The 24102-nt window shown below is 38.6% G+C and overlaps 1 protein-coding gene across 1 annotated transcript; it reads left to right on the top strand.

The window, feature by feature from the left end:
• The first annotated feature begins 913 nt into the window (after positions 1-913).
• Positions 914-24022, top strand: LOC108253271 (selection and upkeep of intraepithelial T-cells protein 4-like). The gene is made up of 3 exons (XM_017446918.1): positions 914-953; positions 1143-1272; positions 23776-24022. The coding sequence occupies exons 1-3, from the start codon at positions 914-916 to the stop codon at positions 24020-24022; spliced, it is 417 nt and encodes a 138-aa protein (XP_017302407.1).
• Positions 24023-24102: the final 80 nt, after the last annotated feature.

Genomic DNA, 24102 nt, shown 5'->3' with positions numbered 1-24102 from the left:
CTTGGCAGGACGCACTGCTCTTCGCCAGGAGTCCAATCGTTTCATTTCGTTTCTCTTTAACTTATTATTGTCATTTTATTTTTCATTAAAAAAACTTACTTATGTCTTGACATAATCTCGTTGTCTTCTTCCTCTCGTTTTTCCATTCTATTTTCAATGTACCTCGCTTTGCTATTATCGCCATCTAGTCCTGTTTTTTCCTTCTGCGCTTCCCGACTTCCCGTCCCTCTGTGTTTCTAATTCTTTCTCCCCTCATCTCTATGTGTATTTTTCCTTTTTCTATTATTTCTTTTCATCTGCCCCCTCTGGGTTTCTCTCCTTCGTTGTCTTCTTCCTCTCGTTTTTCCATTCTATTTTCAATGTACCTCGCTTTGCTATTATCGCCATCTAGTCCTGTTTTTTCCTTCTTCGCTTCCCGACTTCCCGTCCCCCTGTGTTTCTAATTCTTTCTCCCCTCATCTCTATGTGTATTTTTCCTTTTTCTATTATTTCTTTTCATCCGCCCCCTCTGGGTTTCCCTCCTTCCTTCTTCTCTGACTGTCTATTTCCTCCTTCATCCCTTTTCCTTGATCCTTCCCTCTCTACTAAGACATTGTTTTCTTCTCAGTTCGTTCGACAAACGAAATCCTCTCTCTTAATCCCTTTTTCACACTTATTGCTGTTCCCTTCATAATTGTAGCATGTACGTCATCGCCTTTGTTCCACTAGATTGAACATGGCAGCAAGAATTTCAACTGGCTCTGACTTAACTTGACATTTTCCTCCTTTGTTTTGTCGAGTTTCAACTGTTGTAATGAAATTTAGAGCCGCTGCTACACAAAAGTCATTGTTGAAATTTTGCACACTTATCCTGACTACAAAGATGACAAAGGTTGCTTGATCGTTTTAACACGTTGGCGTAAGTTGAACACAAATGCTTGAACTTGTAGTAGATCCTCAAAGGTTGAGACAATGTAAGCATTAAACGTGTATTTTACATTTCTATGAGAAGCAAAAAAGCTGTTTGTTATACGTACTACCGACATCAATCGAGGTGAAATTTTTTGTCGAGGTAGTCTGGACGGTTCAGTCGACATCGATCGTCGGCCGGTCGACTATGTGTGGACACACCTTAACGAATCGCCTTGTTTCTTCTGTTTCAGTGGTAGTCTACACAGCGGAAACAGTAGGAGGAGGTTCAGTGAAACTTCCGTGCAACATTACCGCTCCTGAGAATGATAAGGTGTCCCTGGTCATCTGGTACAAGCAGGGACAGACCTCGCCTATCTACAGGTAAGCTAGAGGCGGTATTGAGTAAGGCTAATCTTAGGTTCAATTTCTGGTAACCTGTGAGCTTGCTCGGAAACTATGCTCGGACAGTCTCTTTAGAATTTAAGCTTACCAAGGTGTCCCTAGTCATCTGGTACAAGCAGGGACAGACCTCGCCTATTTACAGGTAAGCTATTTGTGGTATTGAGAAGTACCAATCGAGTAAGATTTTGCCTTCAGTGATCTTTCAAGAAGCGGTTGCAGTTAAAGTCACATAACTACCGTTTATTCTGTGGTGTGATTTACTTACTTTACTTTCCGAGTCCTCTGTGATATAACTTGAAAGTCACACCTTGGAGTTTTTCTATTTTCAGTACTATTATTATAATTTTAAAGGTGTCGTTTTGTATTGTGTATGGCTTCAGAGCTTCTGCACACTTACACATGTGTTAGATATACAATGTATGTATATTATACATCTGCTAAGTCCATGGCACATTATCCTGCGGGATTCTGAATAGGCTCTGAGTCACACCTGCACTTACCACACAATTGAAACCCGGAAGAATAAAAAAGTTCATTATTTTAGCTTCTTCTCGACTAATGTTGCCAAGGTAATACCCGGGGTAGTGTTTTAAAGTTCAATAAATTTCCTCCAGGCCTCCTGCACCTTATACGACGTCTCCTGAGTTCACATGTGTGCCAAAAGCTGTAATGGGCTTTTTTATTTCCCGCTGTTGTAAGCTGCAGTTTTTTTTTCTCCCTCTTATTATTTCTTTCCCATTCAAACAATATTGTTTTATTTCAGAGCTGGTATGGAGAAATAGAGAGGACATGGGAGGGAAATGCAGAGAGGAGGTCAAGAGAGCAATATTCATCTGTTTGTTATAAATATCAAATAAACACTCCAAGTTCCGAGCAGAATTCTGATTCGCTCGTTTCATTACCAACGCTATATGACGCGACGGACCTCGAGTATTTCAAGCTATTTATGAAGTAAGTCGACATAAGTAGGATGCCGTTTCATAAGCAGGAACAGAAAGCTCCAGAGTCCATTCGAACGAGAACTGGCCATCTTACGATCTAACATATTGTAGAGGCATTATTTTCCGTCTAGAGAAAAGAACATGGAAAGGGGAAAAAGAATGGAAGAGGCATCACTCCCTTGTTGGAAATGCTTTCTTCCCTGTCCAGAGCTCTGTTTGATAGTCACCTGAACTGTGGACACAAAAGAGCACTCACGAAATCGATTCAAAGATGGCCTCCACTCGGGAAACGTTTACCTCCGTTCGTTCGGTAGAAATGCGGTGGAGAACAATTGACATTTGGGTGGTAATCCGTGCTTAGGTGAAAGAGATCAGTGGTTGGGCGGAAGAGCTCGTTCAGGAGAACCCTGTCACTTAACACAAAGCCTTAAAAACAGTATCTAATGACGTAAAATTGTACACAATGATTGGCTGATCTTCGGGACACCCTGTCAGGGGCACCCTGTAAGCGAATGTTGTTTTTCATTCGGCATTTGTGTCGTCTCATAATGTACACTTGGAGCAAATAACATAAATAAAACTGGTAGGAGGTCTTGATAGAATACACACAGCTTTCTGTATCTGTATATCCTGCTGGAAACCCTTTCACGTCTACACATCTTTTCGAACTGATAGCCTTCTGTTGAGATAACTTTTCTGGGCTCTAACCTTATAACCCCTGAGGCCAAACTGAGAACATGGTTCAACCAGAGCTCCGCAGATAACATAAATAAAACTGGTAGGAGGTCTTGATAGAATACACACAGCTTTCTGTATCTGTATATCCTGCTGGAAACCCTTTCACGTCCATGCATCTTTTCGAACTGATAGCCTTCTGTTGAGATAACTTTTCTGGGCTCTAACTTTATAACCCCTGAGGCCAAACTGAGAACATGGTTCAACCAGAGCTCCGCAGAACTGTTCCGGATAGCAACCTATAAAGTCAGAATAGCCATGATCGCCAACAACGGATAGGCACGCGAAGAAGAATTTTATAACTGCTTAAAGATCAGACAATGGAGGAGTACAAGATCCTGTCGCAGGACAGACAACAGTTCAGATCTACTGCAGTATTATCAAACTTGGCAACCATCGATATGACGCTACTCAATGATGAAAGATTTTAGTGACAGGGGTTTCACCCTCCATTGGGTAACAGCAGCGAGCTGGGCTGGAAAAACCAGCACGCGATTGAGACCGGAAAAAGATTGCCCAGATGGTCACCCCACCGGATACCTTGAGTGATCCATTGGGAAGCTAGTTCTGCAGATCTTCCTACAGTCTCCGTTTCAATTGCTTGCAGTTTAGCTTGATTCTGTGAATTCTGCTGCTATTTGCTATACGACAGGGGTGGCCAAACCGGGAACCGCGGTTCCCATGGGAACCGCGAGCCCATTTTGAGGGAACCGCAAGCTTAAGATTTTAGTGACAGGGGTTTCACCCTCCATTGGGTAACAGCAGCGAGCTGGGCTGGAAAAACCAGCACGCGATTGAGACCGGAAAAGATTGCCCAGATTCTCACCCCACCGGATACCTTCAGTGATCCATTGGGAACTTTCACATCACATCGGACGGTTAAGGTGTTCTTCGTCAATTCCGTCTTCCTCAAACGAAATTAGCTCTGTTGTGATTGTGAATACAAATGCGAATCAAGTCATCAAAAAGGATGTCTGTTCATCTCGCCTGAGAAACTCAGCTGAATTTCATTTCCTGACTTCATACGAAGCACCTCATCCAAAGTCCACTCCACAACTGAGGTTTCTTGTCCATCGGGCCCCAAAGGGAACTTTTAAGAGAGAGGAGTCTTTTTTTCGAGTGTCATAAAAAAGGGAAAAGTCAACACAAGAAGAAGGCAAACTTTTCCAATTTTAGAAATTGGGCTATGAGAATATCGCCGTTCTCCCTTTCTTAGTTTCCCCCCTTTCCTCCTAGTTTCCTCCCCTACATTCCTTCGGTCCGTATGCCTGACGTTTAGCGACATTTTTATGCTTTTATACATTGTTTTGTTTTTCTAAGTAGCTAGGAGGAGAAAGCGGCGTAGCAAACAAGTTACAGGGTGGACGAGTTGTTAGGGGGGACGAGAAAATTAACAAACATATGGGCTTAGGAGACGAAAATATCTGAGAAGCATATTGGGAGCTCCGCAGAACTGTTCCGGATAGCAACCTACAAAGTCAGAATAGCCATGATCGCCAACAACGGATAGGCACGCGAAGAAGAATTTTAAAACTGCTAAAGATCAGACAATGGAGGAGTGCAAGATCCTGTCGCAGGACAGACAACATTTCAGATCTACTGGAGTATTATGAAACTTGGCAACCATCGATATGACCAACTACCATGCTATTTTCAAAGGCTACCCAGCGCTCAATATTTGGATAAACCATACAAATCTCGTAATATTAGATATTTAATTATTTTCATCAAACACATAGTTCTCTAATTTGCTCATATACGACTATTCGTGTAATTTGCTGTCTGTTCCACAAATAGGTATTCGAGATAAAAATGACGTAGGTACTTTATTTAAATCAACGACACTTTAGGGATTTTTTGCTGACAAAAGAAGGTACTACAGTGTTGCCAGACCATAACAACGGGGTAGGGAGGGGAGAGGTGGGGGCACTAACCCACTAACATCCCCTCAACTCCCACATAAACATCATTTGACTATGCCAATAATGCTAAAATGACGTAGGTACTTTATTTAAATCAACGACACTTTAGGGATTTTTTGCTGACAAAAGAAGGTACTACAGTGTTGCCAGACCATAATAACGTGGTAGGGAGGGGAGAGGTGGGGGCACTAACATCCCCTTAACTCCTACATAAACATCATTTGACTATGCCAATAATGCTGTTTTGTTCCATCGTTGTTATTAAATTATGAACACTTTTTTTATATGCTGTTAATTGCTTTATTATTACATTAAAACTCTTTCCCGTGTCCCCACGTGCCATGTTTGTTAGATTAATTCTCAGTGTTTACATTGTTGATAATCAAATTAAACTTTGCGTTTAATCTAATTCCGTGTCTTCACTGAAAGATTCATGAAAGAGGAAAAGTGAAAAATGTTCCGTCAACATTTACATACGGGGTGGGCGGGTAATTAATATTCACCGTTGTGACGTTTTCCACGAGGAATTATTTACAGTCCTTATTCTCACACCTCTACAATCTACATGCATACGTACACCTACCGTATACAATTGTACATATGAGTATGACGCGTTTCATTCCATGTACAATTCGATTTCGGTGGCAAAATATAAAATGCCTGTTAAAGCTGGGTTTCATTATGTAGGATTGCAGGATAACGACATTACTGTAGAGCCTCAATACAATTTATAAATAAATTGTTCAATATCGTCATACAGCATACAGTCGAACCTGTCTAAGTGGGAATCCAAGGGACCGACAATTTTTTCTTACTTATCCAGGTTTCCCAGTTAAAAAAAGTGTCCTACTTAGAGAGGTTGCCATGAAGGATTGAAGGGGCCACGATTTTTTCCCCAGTTATCCAGTTTCCCACTTCGACAGGTTCGACTGTAGAGTAGACCACACACAAACTACCAAGTTGTATCATCCTCACAAGGTGAAGGACAAATGTAGAGCAAATACATTACTTTCCTTCTTGTAGGTAGTATTAGGTGAAAAAAGGGGGCCGTAGACAATACCCAGTGACCTGAGATGAAAAGATAGAGACCTAACACAAAGGCAGAGATGAAACGCCAGGTGAAACAAAGAGCGCTATGAAAACAGGGAGGAGAATTGGGAAATATTCCGCTATGTGCTGACAGCATGAAAGAAGAACGAAGGACGATAGAAATGACAGAATACAGAAAGCAATGTTTACCATACAAGTCCGAAGCTCAGAAGTCTCGAGTTAAACACACACGGAGACCACACCAAAGCGAAAAAACCAAAAGTTCCAGTCAGGGGGTGAGTGGTAGCAATCCAGCATATAAATTATGCGGATCCAGTTTATCACATGCGTTGATCCTGCTTTACCATGGTTCCTACATTCTACAGATGGAATCATTACCTACACAAGACAACTTTAATTCAGACATTTTCGAGTTCCTCCAAAAATCCAAAAGATATGAACTTATCACAAAGGTGAATTTTTCAATAGGTAGATAGGTATGATAATGGAAAAATAAAGGATCTACCCACTGATGTTAGCTACCCACATAACAAATTTTCTCTTTCAAAATAAACCAAGTACAGGCGAGACAGACAGATAAAGCGCACAAAAGAAAATAGAAGAACAAGAGGAGGAGGAGACAGACGAAAAGGAAGAGGAGAAGAAAAAGTAGGTATTGGGGTTGAGAGGGGACAATTATGTGGGTTTTAGCTTTACTTGCTAAAAGTCACAATTATATTACTGTGCAAATAGACAATTTGTAATAGGATTTGTAAATAGAAAGAGCAATAAAAAAGCAATAATAATACGTTACTAAGACCATCCAATTAAAGGAGTTTTATTTTTTTTTAAAAAAAAAAAAAAAAAACATAGATGACATTTATGCATGGGTCAAACAGGCGGATTCTCATTTGCAAATCCACAGAGAAAAAAACTCTTTTATAATAAGATGGGAGAGAAAAGGCCACTCGGGGTCTTGTCAATAGAACAATGGTACTTGACTCTACTTCCTTGATCTAACATCTCAGTTTCAAAGTAAAATTCCGAGGAAAAACCCCCTGAGATCCGTTGTTTTCCTGAACCCGTTACTAAAAGCAGGGAAATGAAATATCAAACAGTGCACTGTTTTATTTAAACAGGACAGAACTGTTTTTTTAAAAAAAAAAAAAAAAAAAAAAAAAAAAAAAACATGACATTTATGCATGGGTCAAACAGGCGGATTCTCATTTGCAAATCCACAGAGAAAAAAACTCTTTTATAATAAGATGGGAGAGAAAAGGCCACTCGGGGTCTTGTCAATAGAACAATGGTACTTGACTCTACTTCCTTGATCTAACATCTCAGTTTCAAAGTAAAATTCCGAGGAAAAACCCCCTGAGATCCGTTGTTTTCCTGAACCCGTTACTAAAAGCAGGGAAATGAAATATCAAACAGTGCACTGTTTTATTTAAACAGGACAGAACTGTTAACATCAGGATGTTTGTAGCTCCATGCTTGATGATTTGTCTGCAAACAGATTTACACTGAAGTTTGTGGTGTAGCCTGCACAAGGGGCCCCAACAATAAGCGTGGGATATTATGAGAAATGAGAGCACAGAGCAGGTGATGTAACTCAACACTTTCTGGTCAGAGCTCAAAGCCAGAGAGAATCCTTTTTATGTCAGCATTTTCCTTGTGTTTAAAACTTGTGGTTTTCCCGCCCGCAAACTGATTAGATCACCGTGGTCAACTCAAATCTCACTCTGGTAAAACAGGGGTTTTTTTTACCCCTGACAAGGATGTTTCACTGGAATGGACGGACATCGTGTTTTGGTTTTCGAGGTACCTAAGTACTCTTCTGTAAACTTACAAATACAAACATCTTAATTAGCAGCTCTTTGTCTCGGATTTTGGTAAACGGCTTAGATCCTTATTTTATAGTTTTAAATTTAATTTCTTTAGATTGCTAACTGTGAACGGCCATAGAACATCCATTTTGTCAGCATTTTCCTTGTGTTTAAAACTTGTGGTTTTCCCGCCCGCAAACTGATTAGATCACCGTGGTCAACTCAAATCTCACTCTGGTTAAACAGAGGGTTTTTTTTCCCTGACAAGGATGTTTCACTGGAATGGACGGACATCGTGTTTTGGTTTTCGAGGTACCTATTCTTCTGTAAACTTACAAATACAAACATCTTAATTAGCAGCTCTTTGTCTCGGATTTTGGTAAACGGCTTAGGTCCTTATTTTATAGTTTTAAATTTCATTTCTTTAGATTGCTAACTGTTAACGGCCATAGAACATCAATTTGCAGTCTCATGTCTCATTATAAGAAGTTATCAGTAGGTGCAAAATTTCAGGGCTATGATCCAAGTATAGTTTTTCCTCAAACACCACAATAACTAACTTCGTGCTTACTTATTTACACGAAACTCCCCAACAAAAGAAATAATGATTTCTCCTTCATTTTATTTCTGACTTTTCCATTTTGCATGAGCTCGGGGAGGGTTTGTTTGGGTTTCCCCCTTGAAATTGTACAATGTTAGGATAAACCGGCAGCTTTCCCATTTTCTTTTTCCCTCCGTTACGATTTATCTCATGATGTGCATCTAAACTTCTAAAGACGTTACACTGTTTGCAGTCACAGTTGGCACTTCTTGAAAAATCCATTCAAAAAATTTGAAACCTGAGTAGTGGTCAAGACGCTCGCCTGGTAAGAAGGAGGGCGTGGCTTCGATCTCAGTCGAGGCATGGAATTTTATCCTCATTTATTTGAGAATTTGACCACATAATAATTGAGCTCTAACTAAGGGTTAGGCGGTAGAGAATGCTTCTGGCGTTAACCTCACCTAGTGGTTACATTCCACTCAAGAGTCTATTATTATTATTCACGTAAGTTTTTTCGCGAAAAAGGAAATAGTCGAAGCCAAAAGGAGCAGAAAATTTTCCAAATAAACTTGGCAAAAACTTGGAAGCTCGTGATGATTTTCCGAGGACCCCTTCCTCCCTTTCCTGCAATAAGGTATTCAACTGCCAACTCTGAATAGCAATACTATACCTCCAACATATCTGTGAACATGTTAACTACATGGGTATTGGGTACATAAGACAATATTTAGCTCACACCCCGTTGAAAACTTTGGCATGCATCTTCAGTACTTGGGGACATCTATGTACCTCTCCGTTACGTTCTTATTGTACAAATTTTCCCTTCGTTTTTGTAGCCTATAACATATTGCATGAGTCATTTTTCACTCCTTCCTGTTTTTCCCGTCCCTCTCCTTTTGTACTTTCTCGTTCTATGCGCCCACCTCATTCTCGTGTCTTTACTTCTCCCTTAGGTAAATAAATACCAATGTTATGTAGGTAGAAGCTGTATACATTTTGTACCTACACAATTCCATACAGGGTATTCTTAAAGATTTCATCTTCAAACATTTTATACTTACTCTATTTGCCCAATGCCATCATCCCTCCTTTTACCTTTACTTGAAATTTTAAGTAATCAATTGACAATTGACCATTTTCAAGTGTGTACTTACGAGATACAATATTCAAACATTTTATACTTACTCTATTTGCCCAATGCCATCATCCCTCCTTTTACCTTTACTTGAAATTTTAAGTAATCAATTGACGATTGACCATTTTCAAGTGTGTACTTACGAGATACGTTAAAGATTTTGTGGGTGAACGCGTACAATCCAACCAAGAAGAAACCAACACCATGAAATATCCAGTCAATATTTTATATGTATACGATACGACATACTAATAAGCTGTATCCAATGCAACACATAGGAGTACCTATAACCAATCTTCAATCCATTTTCGAGTTCGCAAATGGCGCTTTTCACCATAGTAAGATCCGCCCTTAAACATCATAAGCTTCTTCCCTGAATACCTAGTAATATCCAATCTTCAATCCATTTTCGAGTTCGCAAATGGCGCTTTTCACCATAGTAAGATCCGCCCTTAAACATCATAAGCTTCTTCCCTGAATAGTAATATTAAGGAAGGCTGGAAGGGAGTGGATATCACGCAACATCACTCCAAGTCCACCAAGCTGATCCTGTTCATAGGATAGGTATACTCTTCTACTTCGTTTCAGCTACAGGAACACTCCTCAATTTACACTTCACTTGAACACTTTTCAACATTATTACGTTTTTTGTTCAAGACTTTTCTGTCATTTTTCTCCACGCGTTCGACACACCCGTACCTCTACATCTAGTTTCTGATTTTCTTTTCAGCGTTAAAAAAAAATATACATTACACTTTTGATTTATTATTATGATTTCCAATTTGTTCGAATTGTTCTAAAATAAAAAATACAACGATAGCAAAAATACAACATGTAATTTTGTTGGGAAAAAGTCGAGGGAGAGATGAATTTGGGAATACTTCGTTTCAGCTACAGGAACACTCCTCAATTTACACTTCACTTGAACACTTTTCAACATTATTACGTTTTTTGTTCAAGACTTTTTTGTCATTTTTCTCCACGCGTTCGACACACCCGTACCTCTACATCTAGTTTCTGATTTTCTTTTCAGCGTTAAAAAAATATACATTACACTTTTGATTTATTATTATGATTTCCAATTTGTTCGAATTGTTCTGAAATAAAAAATACAACGATAGCAAAAATATAACATGTAATTTTGTTGGGAAAAAGTCGAGGGAGAGACGAATTTGGGACAAAATTGTACGTACCGGAAAAGCCACTTTTGTCTTTACTCTTGACCTCAAGTTGACAAGATTGCCTGATCTGATAGAAAAAAAAACCTCTTGGCATAGTATCTTCCTGTTAGCATAAACGAAATTGGGTCAAGGAGCAAAAAGAACGGAAGAAAAAGATAGAACATTATATCAAAGAGATTTGACTACCACATTGTTATCCACACAATAGACTGCAACCAGACCAGATCCGTAACAAGATCACTCTATTGATTGGAACATTGTTATTGAAAGAGTGCTTGGTCAGGATTGCATGAGCAGTAGATGTGAAATACATGGAAGTATGGTCATTTGTTCATTAATGTTTTGATGAAATGGGTTGGTTATTTATTGAGGAATTCACCAGGCTTTTGAACAAGAATCCAAGGAATACAAGGTATATTGGTAAGGATGAAAAAGACAGCTGAGTAATCTCAGGGAGAGCTCAACTATTCTTCCATACCGATATTACAATTTGATACAAACACGATAAAATTATGACAGTATTCTCGGTGAAGCGAGCATCATGGTTCCAACACCTAACATCATGTAAGTACACGTCAACGGTCGAAATTCCAACAAAAATTCATGCTCTCCGAAGACAACGAAGTGGTTCATCAAATTTGAAATTCCAGTCATTAACTTCGCGCTAATATACACACAATACATCATCAACAGCAGAAACAACATTATTTTCTAATAGTAAGATAAACTTAAAAGGCATGAAGACCAGGCATGAGGCCACACTCTAGCCTTATTTGGTCACAATGACTTCCTAACACAAACAAGATTTCTCCCGAAGACAACGAAGTGGTTCATCAAATTTGAAATTCCAGTCATTAACTTCGCGCTAATATACACACAATACATCATCAACAGCAGAAAACAACATTATTTTCTAATAGTAAGATAACTTAAAAGGCATAAAGACCAGGCATGAGGCCACACTCCAGCCTTATTTGGTCACAATGACTTCCTAACACAAACAAGATTTCTCTGAAAGTTGTACCAAGTTCACAAGCATACCGCATGCATTAAACCATGATGCTGGCAAAGTTAAAGATTTTGTGGGTGAACGCGTACAATCCAACCAAGAAGAAACCAACACCATGAAATATCCAGTCAATATTTTATATGTATACGACATACTAATAAGCTGTACCTAATGCAACACATAGGAGTACTTATAACATGGAGTATTTATACGGTAGAAGATATGGGCACTTTTCTTATAACTTGTTTTATGTATCTAGCCATATCCCATGTTATGTACCAGTGTGTAGACGATGTGTAGGTATACAACCTATCTATTGATTAAATTAGATGATCAGAAATTCAGAATGCTAGTCTCCGTCTGTTTAGTTCAGAGTTCAGGTGTTCCTACCCCGAATGTGACTCGTAACTGGTGTCTCGGTTTTCTCAGAAAGGAGCAACTGGTCGAATCCACAAAATCTGTCAAAGCATCAAACAACAGGAAAAAAAAGGTCTGGACGTCTGGATCGAAAATCTAGGAGCACAAAGATGAACATATTCCTTCCAAGTCCTTACACTGGAAAATGATAACATACTCGTACGTTTACCAGCTAACGGGATGGAACCAAGATTTTTGCATTTCAAGCGAGCATGTGACCATTGGACCAACAGTTCTCTTTAGTCACGCTACGTTGGTCTTCAAGTGATCAGGACTTCTTGATCTCATTATCAACCTATACAGGACTTCGCAACACATAGGAGTACTTATAACATGGAGTATTTATACGGTAGAAGATATGGGCACTTTTCTTATAACTTGTTTTATGTATCTAGCCTTATCCCATGTTATGTACCAGTGTGTAGACGATGTGTAGGTATACAACCTATCTATTGATTAAATTAGATGATCAGAAATTCAGAATGCTAGTCTCCGTCTGTTTAGTTCAGAGTTCAGGTGTTCCTACCCCGAATGTGACTCGTAACTGGTGTCTCGGTTTTCTCAGAAAGGAGCAACTGGTCGAATCCACAAAATCAAAATCTGTCAAAGCATCAAACAACAGAAAAAAAGGTCTGGATCGAAAAACTAGGAGCACAAAGATGAACATATTCCTTCCAAGTGCTTACACTGGAAAATGATAACATACTCGTACGTTTACCAGCTAACGGGATGGAACCAAGATTTTTGCATTTCAAGCGAGCATGTAACCACTAACCATTGGACCAACTTACAGTTCTCTTTACTTAGTCACGCTACGTTGGTCTTCAAGTGATCAGGACTTCTTGATCTCATTATCAACCCATACGATGATTCACAGATCAGTTGGCTCAGTGATTAATCGAGCATGGCTTGTGGAACCATAGGAGGAAAGTAAGATCCTCAATCCTTGTCCTCAGGGCATTCCATCTTGTAATCAAACTTGAAACGACGTTTTTGTCTTCCTCCGTCAGGTTTGATTTTAATCAATTTGTTCTCCAATAATTTCCTAGGAACAGGTGTAGCACTCACAAGCAAAGAGATTAACTAAACAGAATCTCCATTCTGTTTCTATACAACATCTATCCGTCTCAAATGAGATGCAGCTTTCTACTCTTTTCCTCCCTTTATGCAACAATAAATTCCATTTTGTTTATGATTGCAACAGAGTTGAATGGGGAGAGAGAAAAATGATTTGATTTTGAGTTATTGATAGTAAAATAGGTATTGCATTCAGCATAGTATGGTGGTGCATGCTGAAACAATACTATTGTTCTAACTTATGATCTCAGCAGGTGAAAATTTCTAGAATTAACACTCACAAGTAGAATGCTGCTGGGATTTTGAACCAATAAATATACAAAGAGCCAGAACTGATTTGGTCCCCCGAAAAATTGAAATTAGGACATTCATCTGATTAAATAGAAAAAGTGTATACAGAACTATACAGGTGGGTTACCGTACACATCGGAGGTACACAGGGACATGAAAGTTCCCGGAAAAAAAAGTGAGTCAAGGAAGGGGAACAGTGAAAAGTTTTCAGCGTAATTCCCTCAAAAATGTAATCAAAACATGGGAGGAGGGAAAATGTACGCAAGCAAATATTTGTGTATAAGGGCAAACTAATATAATTTGTGAGGAGAGTTTCCGGAAAAAAAAGTGAGTCAAGGAAGGGGAACAGTGAAAAGTTTTCAGCGTAATTCCCTCAAAAATGTAATCAAAACATGGGAAGAGGGAAAATGTACGCAAGCAAATATTTGTGTATAAGGGCAAACTAATATAATTTGTGAGGAGGAGGAGGAGGAGGGAGAGGGGATTGACAAACATAACATTCGCTTTCCTCGCTCTCTATAATAAGGGGGGTCAACCATGTCTAAAAACTCTGAACTCTCCAAGGCCCATATTCCTATTATATTGCTTTTCCCCCGAGTCAAAATGAAATTATTGCTTTCAATATCAAACCGGATTAAAAGCAGAAACCTTAATGTCCAGAAAATACCATTGGAAAATGCTCACTCGATGAACTCCCTGCTCAATTGAGTAGAAGTAATGATTACTTCACGAAACCTTGGGGATTAGAAATAAAATTGAAATGAGCTCTGGAATTTAATATGGATTAAAAGCAGAAACCTTAATGTCCAGAAAATACCATTGGAAAATGCTCACTCGATGAACTCCCTGCTCAATTGAGTAGAAGTAATCATTACTTCACGAAACCTTGGGGATTAGAAGTAAAATTGAAATGAGCTCTGGAATTTAATACGGCTGATCGGAAAGTTCAAATATGGTAGCGTCTTTCTCCTACGTCCAATTTTTAAAAGAACACCAAACATAAACTACCATGCGTAGACAATACCCAGTGACCTGAGATGAAAAGATAGAGACCTAACACAAAGGCAGAGATGAAACGCCAGGTGAAACAAAGAGCGCTAGGAAAACAGGGAGGAGAAATGGGAAATATTCCGCTATGTGCTGACAGCATGAAAGAAGAACGAAGGACGGTAGAAAAGACAGAATACAGAAAGCAATGTTTACCATACAAGTCCGAAGCTCCGAGGTCTCGAGTTAAACACACACGGAGACCACACCAAAGCGGAGAAACGAAAGTTCCAGTCAGGGGGTGAGTGGTAGCAATCCAGCATATAAATTATGCGGATCCAGTTTATCACACATTACGGCGTGCACGTATGAACGTGACTTTTGACTCGGGTTTAGGATTGTTATCACAAGACAGAGTTCATAAGGAGATCCCGTTCTTTATATGTGAGCACGAGAGTTCAAACGAGGAGAAACGTTTTCAGTTCTACCAGGGTAGGGTGTCTTGACACTTTCTTTGGATGATGGTCTCATGGACACTTTTTGAAAGTGCATTCGTATACCAAATTTTTTAATGGAAAATAATCCAATATGTTTCGACTGTTATGGATGAATGACTCAATGGATTACGTATTTATCTATATCTCCCAGCAAAATGTACCCCGCCTTTATGCATTAACAAATAAAACAAACAAACAAACAAAACAAAAAACGTCCCATCACACAAACAGTTTTCTCTAAAAAGCCAGGAGCTTTTGAACTTTTTTCATTATTTTTTTAGCAGAGAAAAATACTATATTTTATTAACGTATACGCCACCTGGGTAATATGCGTACTGAAAAACAAACAAAACAAAAAACGTCCCATCACACAAACAGTTTTCTCTAAAAAGCCAGGAGCTTTTGAACTTTTTTCATTATTTTTTTAACAGAAAAAAAATACTATATTTTATTAACGTATACGCCACCTGGGTAATATGCGTACTGGATTCTGAATTTTTGAAAAAGTTCAAAGATTAGCAAGAGAGAAATCATTAAAATAACAATGGTAACCGAATGTGAACTAGAACAACTTTTATACACATAAAACAGGACAGTAACTTTTCACCAGGGAAAACGCTCGTGGTAGATTTGCATTCAAATGAAGCTTGCAATAATTTTACCCGAAAAAATAAAGAGAGAAATAAATGGGGGGTTTTTCACATTATAATGGGAACTTCCCGAGAAAAACATTTGTGGTCTGACGGGAGTAGACGCTATTACTTAAAACTTGTTCAATTATTGTGAACACCAAAAGAAGAGAGAAATAAATGGGGGGTTTTTCACATTATAATGGGAACTTCCCGAGAAAAACATTTGTGGTCTGACGGGAGTAGACGCTATTAAAACTTGTTCAAGTATTGTGAACACCAAAAACACAAACCAAGTTCGGAGAAACCTCCCTCTGGGTAGGGAGAGAAAACTGGTGTGCTAGATTGCAATTTGAAAAGAAAATGAGCAAGTTTTAAGAAATTGAAAATCAAAAGCTGAAATATCGCTTGGTCGATTCTTCGAAATTTGGGAGGTTACCTGCGTAAGTGTGTAAAATTCTCATAATGTGCAGAGGTGTAAACTTCAGGACAGCTTAACATTCCTCCTACTGTATAGAATCAACATTCAATAGATAGGTACCTACAGAAACGTTAGTGCACACGTAAATAGCATTTCGGGATCCCTGGTTTTACACTAACCAAAAAAAAACGCAGGTTTTTTTCTACCAAACTTCGAGAATTAATAAAGACATCAAAAATGCTCGAGGTATCAATTTCGGGTCTTGAAACCCTATAATTAAGGAATTAAATATCGGAGGGGGGTCGATCGTACGGATGCTTGTGATAATAAAAAGGTATTCACTGCACAAGATCTGCTACGACCATATGGTAACTTCTTATGTTGGTATACAAGGTAGGTGGTATCAGACATGAACACGTCAAGTGTGGACTAGGCGTAAGAAACGAACAACATTAGGAAAGTAGGAAACATTTGTTCCATCCATAATCCATATTATCGAGAACATTGACAGTCAGAAATCCTGCTGGACATCACTTTTAAGATTGCACTGACGAACACAAATTTTATAAGAAGACCTCTCATTGGTGGTGCGAGGGAATGGCTAAAAGGTTACTGCATCAAATTACATCATACTTCTAATGAGATTTTATCAGGTTTTAGCTGCGTCCAGACTTAGTCGACGCCGTCGATCGATGTCGACTGAAAGCTTACACTGCCTTGACAGCATAGATTCACCCTCGATCGACGGCGTCAACTATGTGTGGACGTGGACACAGCCTCTGTTTCAGCGTTTTTCTGGATGCAGACAAGTTGTATTCAACTGCATTTGATGTTCGCTTGCAAAAAAAAGACCAGTTTAGTAGGTAGTTGGGGTCAGTTCTCAAGCTCATGGCAGAACAGTCAGAAATCCTGCTGGACATCACTTTTAAGATTGCACTGACGAACACAAATTTTATAAGAAGACCTCTCATTGGTGGTGCGAGGGCTAAAAGGTTACTGCATCAAATTACATCATACTTCTAATGAGATTTTATCAGGTTTTAGCTGCGTCCACACACAGTCGACGCCGTCGATCGATGTCGACTGAAACCTTACACTGCCTTGACCCTCGATCGACGGCATCAACTATGTGTGGACACAGCTTTAGCCTCTGTTTCAGCGTTTTTCTGGATGCAGACAAGTTGCATTCAACTGCATCTGATGTTCGCTTGCAAAAAAAAAAGACCAGTTGAGTAGGTAGTTGGGGTCAGTTCTCAAGCTCATGGCAGAGAGCTCACAAATAGTTATAACAACACGATATAACAAGCATAATATAACAGGAATGTGGACAACGCGCACATTATTATTACTTTTCTGTCTATAGCTCTATAGAAACCCATTTATCTCATTCATCTGTTGTGTTATAAATATCAAATAAACACTCCAAGTTCCGAGCAGAATTCTGATTCGCTCGTTTCATTACCAACGCTATATGATGCGACGGACCTTTTCGAATATTCCAAGCTATTTATGAAGTAGGTCGACATAAGTAGAATGCCGTTTCATAAGCAGGAACAGAAAGCTCCAGAGTCCATTCGAACGAGAACTGGCCATCTTACGATCTAACATATTGTAGAGGCATTATTTTCCGTCTAGAGAAAAGAACAGGGAAAGGGGAAAAAGAATGGAAGAGGCATCACTCCCTTGTTGGAAATGCTTTCTTCCCTGTCCAGAGCTCTGTTTTATAGTCACCTGAACTGTGGACACAAAAGAGCACTCACGAAATCGATTCAAAGATGACCTCCACTCGGGAAACGTTTATCTAGAATTAATTGGTTTTCTATAATTTTAACTTTATCAACACCTATCGATAACCCAGATTTGATTTACACAGGATTCACTGAAAACTCCCTGTGGTAAAATCGGGCATAAGTCAGCCCAAGTTCTCCACAGCTAAACAACGAGTATGGAAACCTTTTGACGCACTCTTCCTTAAATATGATTAGCAAGAGGTTTAGGGTTTAGGAGTGAGACGTAGATCAGTTTTGACTGAAAGTCCCTCAAGTAATATGTATACTCTGTTTAGTGCCCAGACTGAAAGTAAAATTCATTTATAATTATAAAGGAAAAATCTTAAAACATTTTATCATTTTTAAATAAAATTAAGTTAAATAAATTATTATTAATACTCTTTAAAACAAAGAAAAAATTTATTTATAATAGAGGAAGAGGAAAAACCTTTTTTACCTTAAAGCTAGCAAAAAAGATGTTCCATAAAAAATTAAAAAAGTTTATGGGTATAGTAGGTACCCTACGAGTATACTTTCGACTTAAAAAACTTAAATTCACTTGGAAAAAGTTAATTTGAAAAGTTTATTTTTTAAAAAAAGAATGTCATCAATTTCGATTAGCTGGATGGATCCACCCGCACACAGTGTGCATTGCTTCATTTGAAAGTTAAGTTGGGATTTTACAGTTCATAAAATAAATTATATCACTCTCGGTTTTAAATTTATCATCCCAAGAATTTCGATTAGCTGGATGGATCCACCCGCACACAGTGTGCATTGCTTCATTTGAAAGTTAAGTTGGGATTTTACAGTTCATAAAATAAAATATATCACTCTCGGTTTTAAATTTATCATCCCAAGAAGCAAGTATCCCAATTCCCAATACAAGGTTTTTTCGAGGGGTTTTATTTTTTAAACTGAACTTGGGTTAAACTCATTTTATAACACCAAAAACCATCGAGTCAAATCTGAAGCCTGGAATTTAACACAATTGTTCAATGTTCATCCCAAGAAGCAAGTATCCCAATACAAGGTTTTTTCGAGGGGTTTTATTTTTTAAACTGAACTTGGGTTAAACTCATTTTATAACACTTCCTCAAAACCCATCGAATCAAATTTGAAGCCTGGAATTTAACACAATTTTTGTTTATAAACTGAGTCATAAACCCTCTCGGCTGAATACTAACAGTGTGACTCATAAATTAGTGACAAGACAGAGAGGTCGCAAAGCCCGAGACATTCTGTTGCAGTAGAAGACAAGACAAGTTGAGGCAAGTTTAATGAACTAAAAACTAATCAGGAAAAGTTCCTAGATTTCCTTCTGTCTGATGAAAGATAAGCATGGAAGTGACAATAAGAACTACTCTATTGTTCTCTTCTACCTCCTTAACCTCCTCCTCCTTCTCCTCCTCTTCCTTCTCCACCTCCGCCTCTTACTAGTTTCTTCTAGTCCTTATTTTCCCTCTTTCCGTCCCCTTTTTCTTCTTCTTCTTCGTGTTCTTTCATTTATTTCCTCTTACTATTCCCTTTTCGTCCTCTTTTTCTTCCTTTTTTCCTGCTCTCTCCACCCCTGACCTCTACACTCTTTTCTTCTTCTTCTCGTCTAATCTCTCTCCTTGAAAAACCCTTCGTGTGAAAACGGAAGCCAAGTACTCATTCGGAAATCGTCTCGAGAACGGTTTGGAATTTCTGCTTAATACGTCGCAGCCATTAAAACGTGGTGATCTGGTGGTTTTTCTCCTCCATGAAGTCATTAAGAGGGCCAGTCCAGTTAGCTTGGATGCCAGCTTGCCCCCTAAGTGCTAGGTCGCTAGTATCTCTTCCTCAGCTTCAGCGGTATCCTTCTTGTGGTCAGTAGATCCTTGACTTTCTCAAACGCTATCTTCCCCATTCCTATTCTGCTGTCAAGAATTATTCTGTCAAGAATTAGAGAGATGTATTAAAAGTGGACTTCAAGATTATACTGGATACTGAAAGGTTTAATGTGCCTAATCCAAGTACCCATGGCCTTTGTTTTTATTATTTAACCCATGTCTACGTCTCAGAAAACAGTAAGCCGATTATGACACTAACCATAGATAAATTTTAACTTTAACATCATTCGGATAGTAAAGGATGCTCTAACGTTTACAAAATTACCATCCCTAGTAAGTCTATATGACATTCTAACTTAAATAACACAGACTGTCCTGGCAAAAAAAGGTAATTTTTGATATCCCCACCATTTTCTGACCATCTGAATATCTCGTATTTGTTTTGCCTTGTTTTCCTCCATTTGTTTATTTCTTCTGTAGGTGTAGGTATCCTCTCTTGTTTTAAGTATTGCTTCAATAGAGAGAAAATGGTATTTTTATCTTGTTTGTACTTTTATTTTTACTCGAATATCTCCACTCGTAAAAGGGTTAGCGCTACTTCAGATTCTTTATATCCAGAATTTTTTATTGGATTTCTTTTTTCATCCTTTCTCCAATTTTTCAAATTGATAATAATCCTCGTAGTATAAATTTTTTGGTCTCAAAACGTCATAAACTGAAGACATTCCCGTTTATTTTGATTGAGAGTAGGTAGGTCATTGTTTTAGATTCCCGTAATCCCTTCTTTGATCGGAGATTTCATTCATAAACTTTTTTTCTTCATTTGTAATTTTACTTTTCCTTATCTTCGATTTTCTACCGTAAAAGTTATATCAGTAAAGGTAAAATTAGTGCATGATTATAAAGGTGAGTCCACACTGTCGGATGTCGATCGACATCAACTAAGACACGTCCACAGTTCATACTGAAAACTTGTTTTATTCCACCAAAATCCATTCGATCTCGGTCGACCGTAGAAGTATGTACCTTTTTCTGATCCTATACATAGATTCTGTTGATACCTGCGGTATTTAGTTGACAACGAAGCTCAGCAAACAGAAAAACTTGAAACACCTTGTAGGCACCCCGCCCCTGCCCCTTCATGAAATAAATAATGAAATGATTCGCATGAACAGCTCCTTATGAATACCACACGCACTACTCTACTCTAATTTGAATGCTTCATGTACTTTTCCCTCTCTCCCATAAACATCACTGGACGCCTCCTCTTCTCTCCTTCTCCTCTTCTCTCCCATCCCCAAGCTGTACATTTGAATGCAATTATTACCCGTTAGCTCCCCATTATGTACATACTTTTCAGCATTCATTATTCTCACTTCTCGCAATCCCTCATATTTTCCGACTTCTCTCGTTTCTCTCCTCTTTCTCCATTCTATTCTGCCTTAAAAGTTCTCCTCCCTGGATATTTCTCGCTAGAGAGCTTTTGGCTCTTGTCTTGTCTTTACCTTTTATTGCATTTACCATATTCTCTTCGTTCAGGCCACGATGAGGAGTCATGTCAAGTACTTCATATTTGATGCTAAATGCTTGAATTACAGGGTCATAGCCTGTAGGGTATTCGACAACGTTCTAGGGAATTTCGTCTATTGTTATGGTTATGATAGGGTATATTAGGGTATAACCCTGAGGTTTGATAGAGCAATGCTCGATAACGTCTTAATTGAAACAGGCTGGAGAATTTCGACATTTTCGACTCTTTACTGTCTTTAATGATAATTGCATCGCACATTAGAACAACAATGTCCGAAACTCCAACCCAGCTATTAGCGTGGACGGTTTGTCAAAGGCTATCTGTTATATCACATGTCGTGCCACCCCGGGGGAAAGATTTTCCAAACTGAGGTTTGATAGAGCAATGCTCGATAACGTCTTAATTGAAACAGGCTGGAGAATTTCGACATTTTCGACTCTTTACTGTCTTTAATGGTAATTGCATCGCACATTAGAACAACAATGTCCGAAACTCCAACCCAGCTATTAGCGTGGACGAAGGTTATCTGATATACCACATGTCGTGCCACCCCGGGGGAAAGATTTTCCAAATTGAGCTTTTACTCCCTTCTGTTTCCGGTTCGTTAAACTTGAGATTTCTTTTAAATCTAATTCATGAGGAGCTTCGAAAAATCCCTCTCCCCCAAATGAAATTATCTAGAATAGAATAGGGAACGCTTAGTGTTATTTCTGTCGATCCATGTGGACCGTGGTCTAGAAGTAGGTATATTAAAGATTTCACTTGAATTTTCTTCGTTTTCTTCTTCTTCTTCTTCTTCTTCTTCTTCTTCTTCTTCTTCTACTTCGTCTTCTCGTCCTCCTTCTTCGTCGTCTTCTTCAGATAGATAGATATATAGATAGATAGATGATATCTCTTTATTTAGAACTTGATGGGATCTATTGTGAGAAAAAAGCGTTGAAGTATGGTCCACCTACACAAAAATCAAGCTCTGAAAACACCGAGTATGATTGTGCAATTTGTGTAGGTGTTCTAACTTTTATCATGGGATTGAATAACAGTTTTAGAATTCTATTGAATATCGCGATTTTGAGTTCTAATATTGATGTAAGTTCCTGTTATAAAAGATATGAAATATTGATGCCATCCATCACCAAGTACAAAACCCGCCAAACGATGAAAATATTGAAGCTATTGTTTTCAAAACGTTTTTCGCCAAAGAGAAAATGGTTTATGTAAGGTGGAAAACAAATACCGCCATACGTCAGGAGACATAACTTGTTTGCAAAACAAGTTCTATTTAATAGTAAATATGGTCGAAATGCTTACAATAATGTTATCCCTAGCCCGAGACATTCTGTTGCAGTAGAAGACAAGACAAGTTGAGGCAAGTTTAATGAACTAAAAACTAATCAGGAAAAGTTCCCCTCTCCCCCAAATGAAATTATCTAGAATAGAATAGGGAACGCTTAGTGTTATTTCTGTCGATCCATGTGGACCGTGGTCTAGAAGTATATTAAAGATTTCACTTGAATTTTCTTCGTTTTCTTCTTCTTCTTCTACTTCTTCTTCTTCTTCTCGCCCTTCTTCTTCGTCGTCTTCTTCAGATAGATGATATCTCTTTATTTAGAACTTGATGGGATCTATTGTGAGAAAAAAGCGTTGAAGTATAGTCCACCTACACAAAAATCAAGCTCTGAAAACAGCGAGTATGATTGTGCAATTTGTGTAGGTGTTCTAACTTTTATCATGGGGTTGAATAACAGTTTTAGAATTCTATTGAATATCGCGATTTTGAGTTCTAATAATGATGTAAGTTCCTGTTATAAAAGATATGAAATATTGATGCCATCCATCACCAAGTACAAAACCCGCCAAACGATGAAAATATTGAAGCTATTTTCAAAACGTTTTTCGCCAAGAGAAAATGGTTTCTGTAAGGTGGAAAACAAATACCGCCATACGTCAGGAGACATTACTTGTTTGCAAAACAAGTTCTATCAAAAATGCCAACCAACTTTCAAGAAACAATAAATTCTACTTCAAATTAAACCTCTTTTTGGTGAACATGAAATTTCATAGGTACCATACGTAATAGGTAGGTATAAAACATTGGGCAACAAAAGTTAGATGGTTTGGAAATGACCACTTATTGGTCCCCCGGGAGGACCAATAAGTGGTATTCTAGCGATCTAGCCAATCGATCGTTAGATGGCTATACGAGTAAACTATCTATTCTATCACGATTAGCAGGATAAAGCAAAGTCCCTAAAGTCGAAAAAAGTTCCTTTTTTTATCAAAATAAAATGGAGAAGGAGGAAGAAACAGAAGGGATTTGATAAAAATGCAGTGAAACGGAGAAAATTACAATTTGATGAAAATTCTTGAATTGTGTAACTGCTTTATCTTTACATTGTTGTCGTTTTATTTCAGAACGAGGTATTGTGTCTACGGGGTAGAAACTGTGAAGGGAAAGCAATGCAGGCAAGTTCCGCTGTAATAGAGGACAATGACAACACTGTATTCATGTTATTTGAAGGACAAGAAATTGTCCTATGTCCTTATGTATTCTGATTATTCTGGACATCCTTGGACCGTCGCGTAGTCAGATAGGATGATGCTATTAAGCTGCGTCCACACTGTCGATCGTGAATCTATGTTGTCGAGGCAGTTTACGGTTTCAGTCGGTGTGGACACAGCTTAACTAGCCGAGTGATACTATAACACATGATTTTGATGGTTCTGTTTCAGTTATGACATGCGTGGCAAGACAGAACAGGCTAAGCATTGGTCGGACAAAGATCTGACAGATCGAGGCTTCTTCAAATACGACGATTCTCCTGCTTATCTGAGGATCGACAATATCCGAGACTCCGATGGAGGCACATACAGGTGTCGGGTCGACTTCAAGAAATCGCCCACCAGGAACTCCAAAGTCAATTTGACCGTCATACGTAAGTATTGCATCCTTGGACCGTCGCGTAGTCAGATAGGATGATGCTATTAAGCTGCGTCCACACTGTCGATCGTGAATCTATGTTGTCGAGGCAGTGTACGGTTTCAGTCGACGTCGATCTA

Source organism: Diaphorina citri, unplaced genomic scaffold (assembly GCF_000475195.1).
Source record: "Diaphorina citri unplaced genomic scaffold, Diaci psyllid genome assembly version 1.1 scaffold1490, whole genome shotgun sequence".
In the NCBI taxonomy this organism is placed as follows: domain Eukaryota; kingdom Metazoa; phylum Arthropoda; class Insecta; order Hemiptera; family Psyllidae; genus Diaphorina; species Diaphorina citri.
The sequence above is the reverse complement of the archived record's forward strand: the minus strand, read 5'-3'. Positions and strand labels throughout refer to the sequence as shown.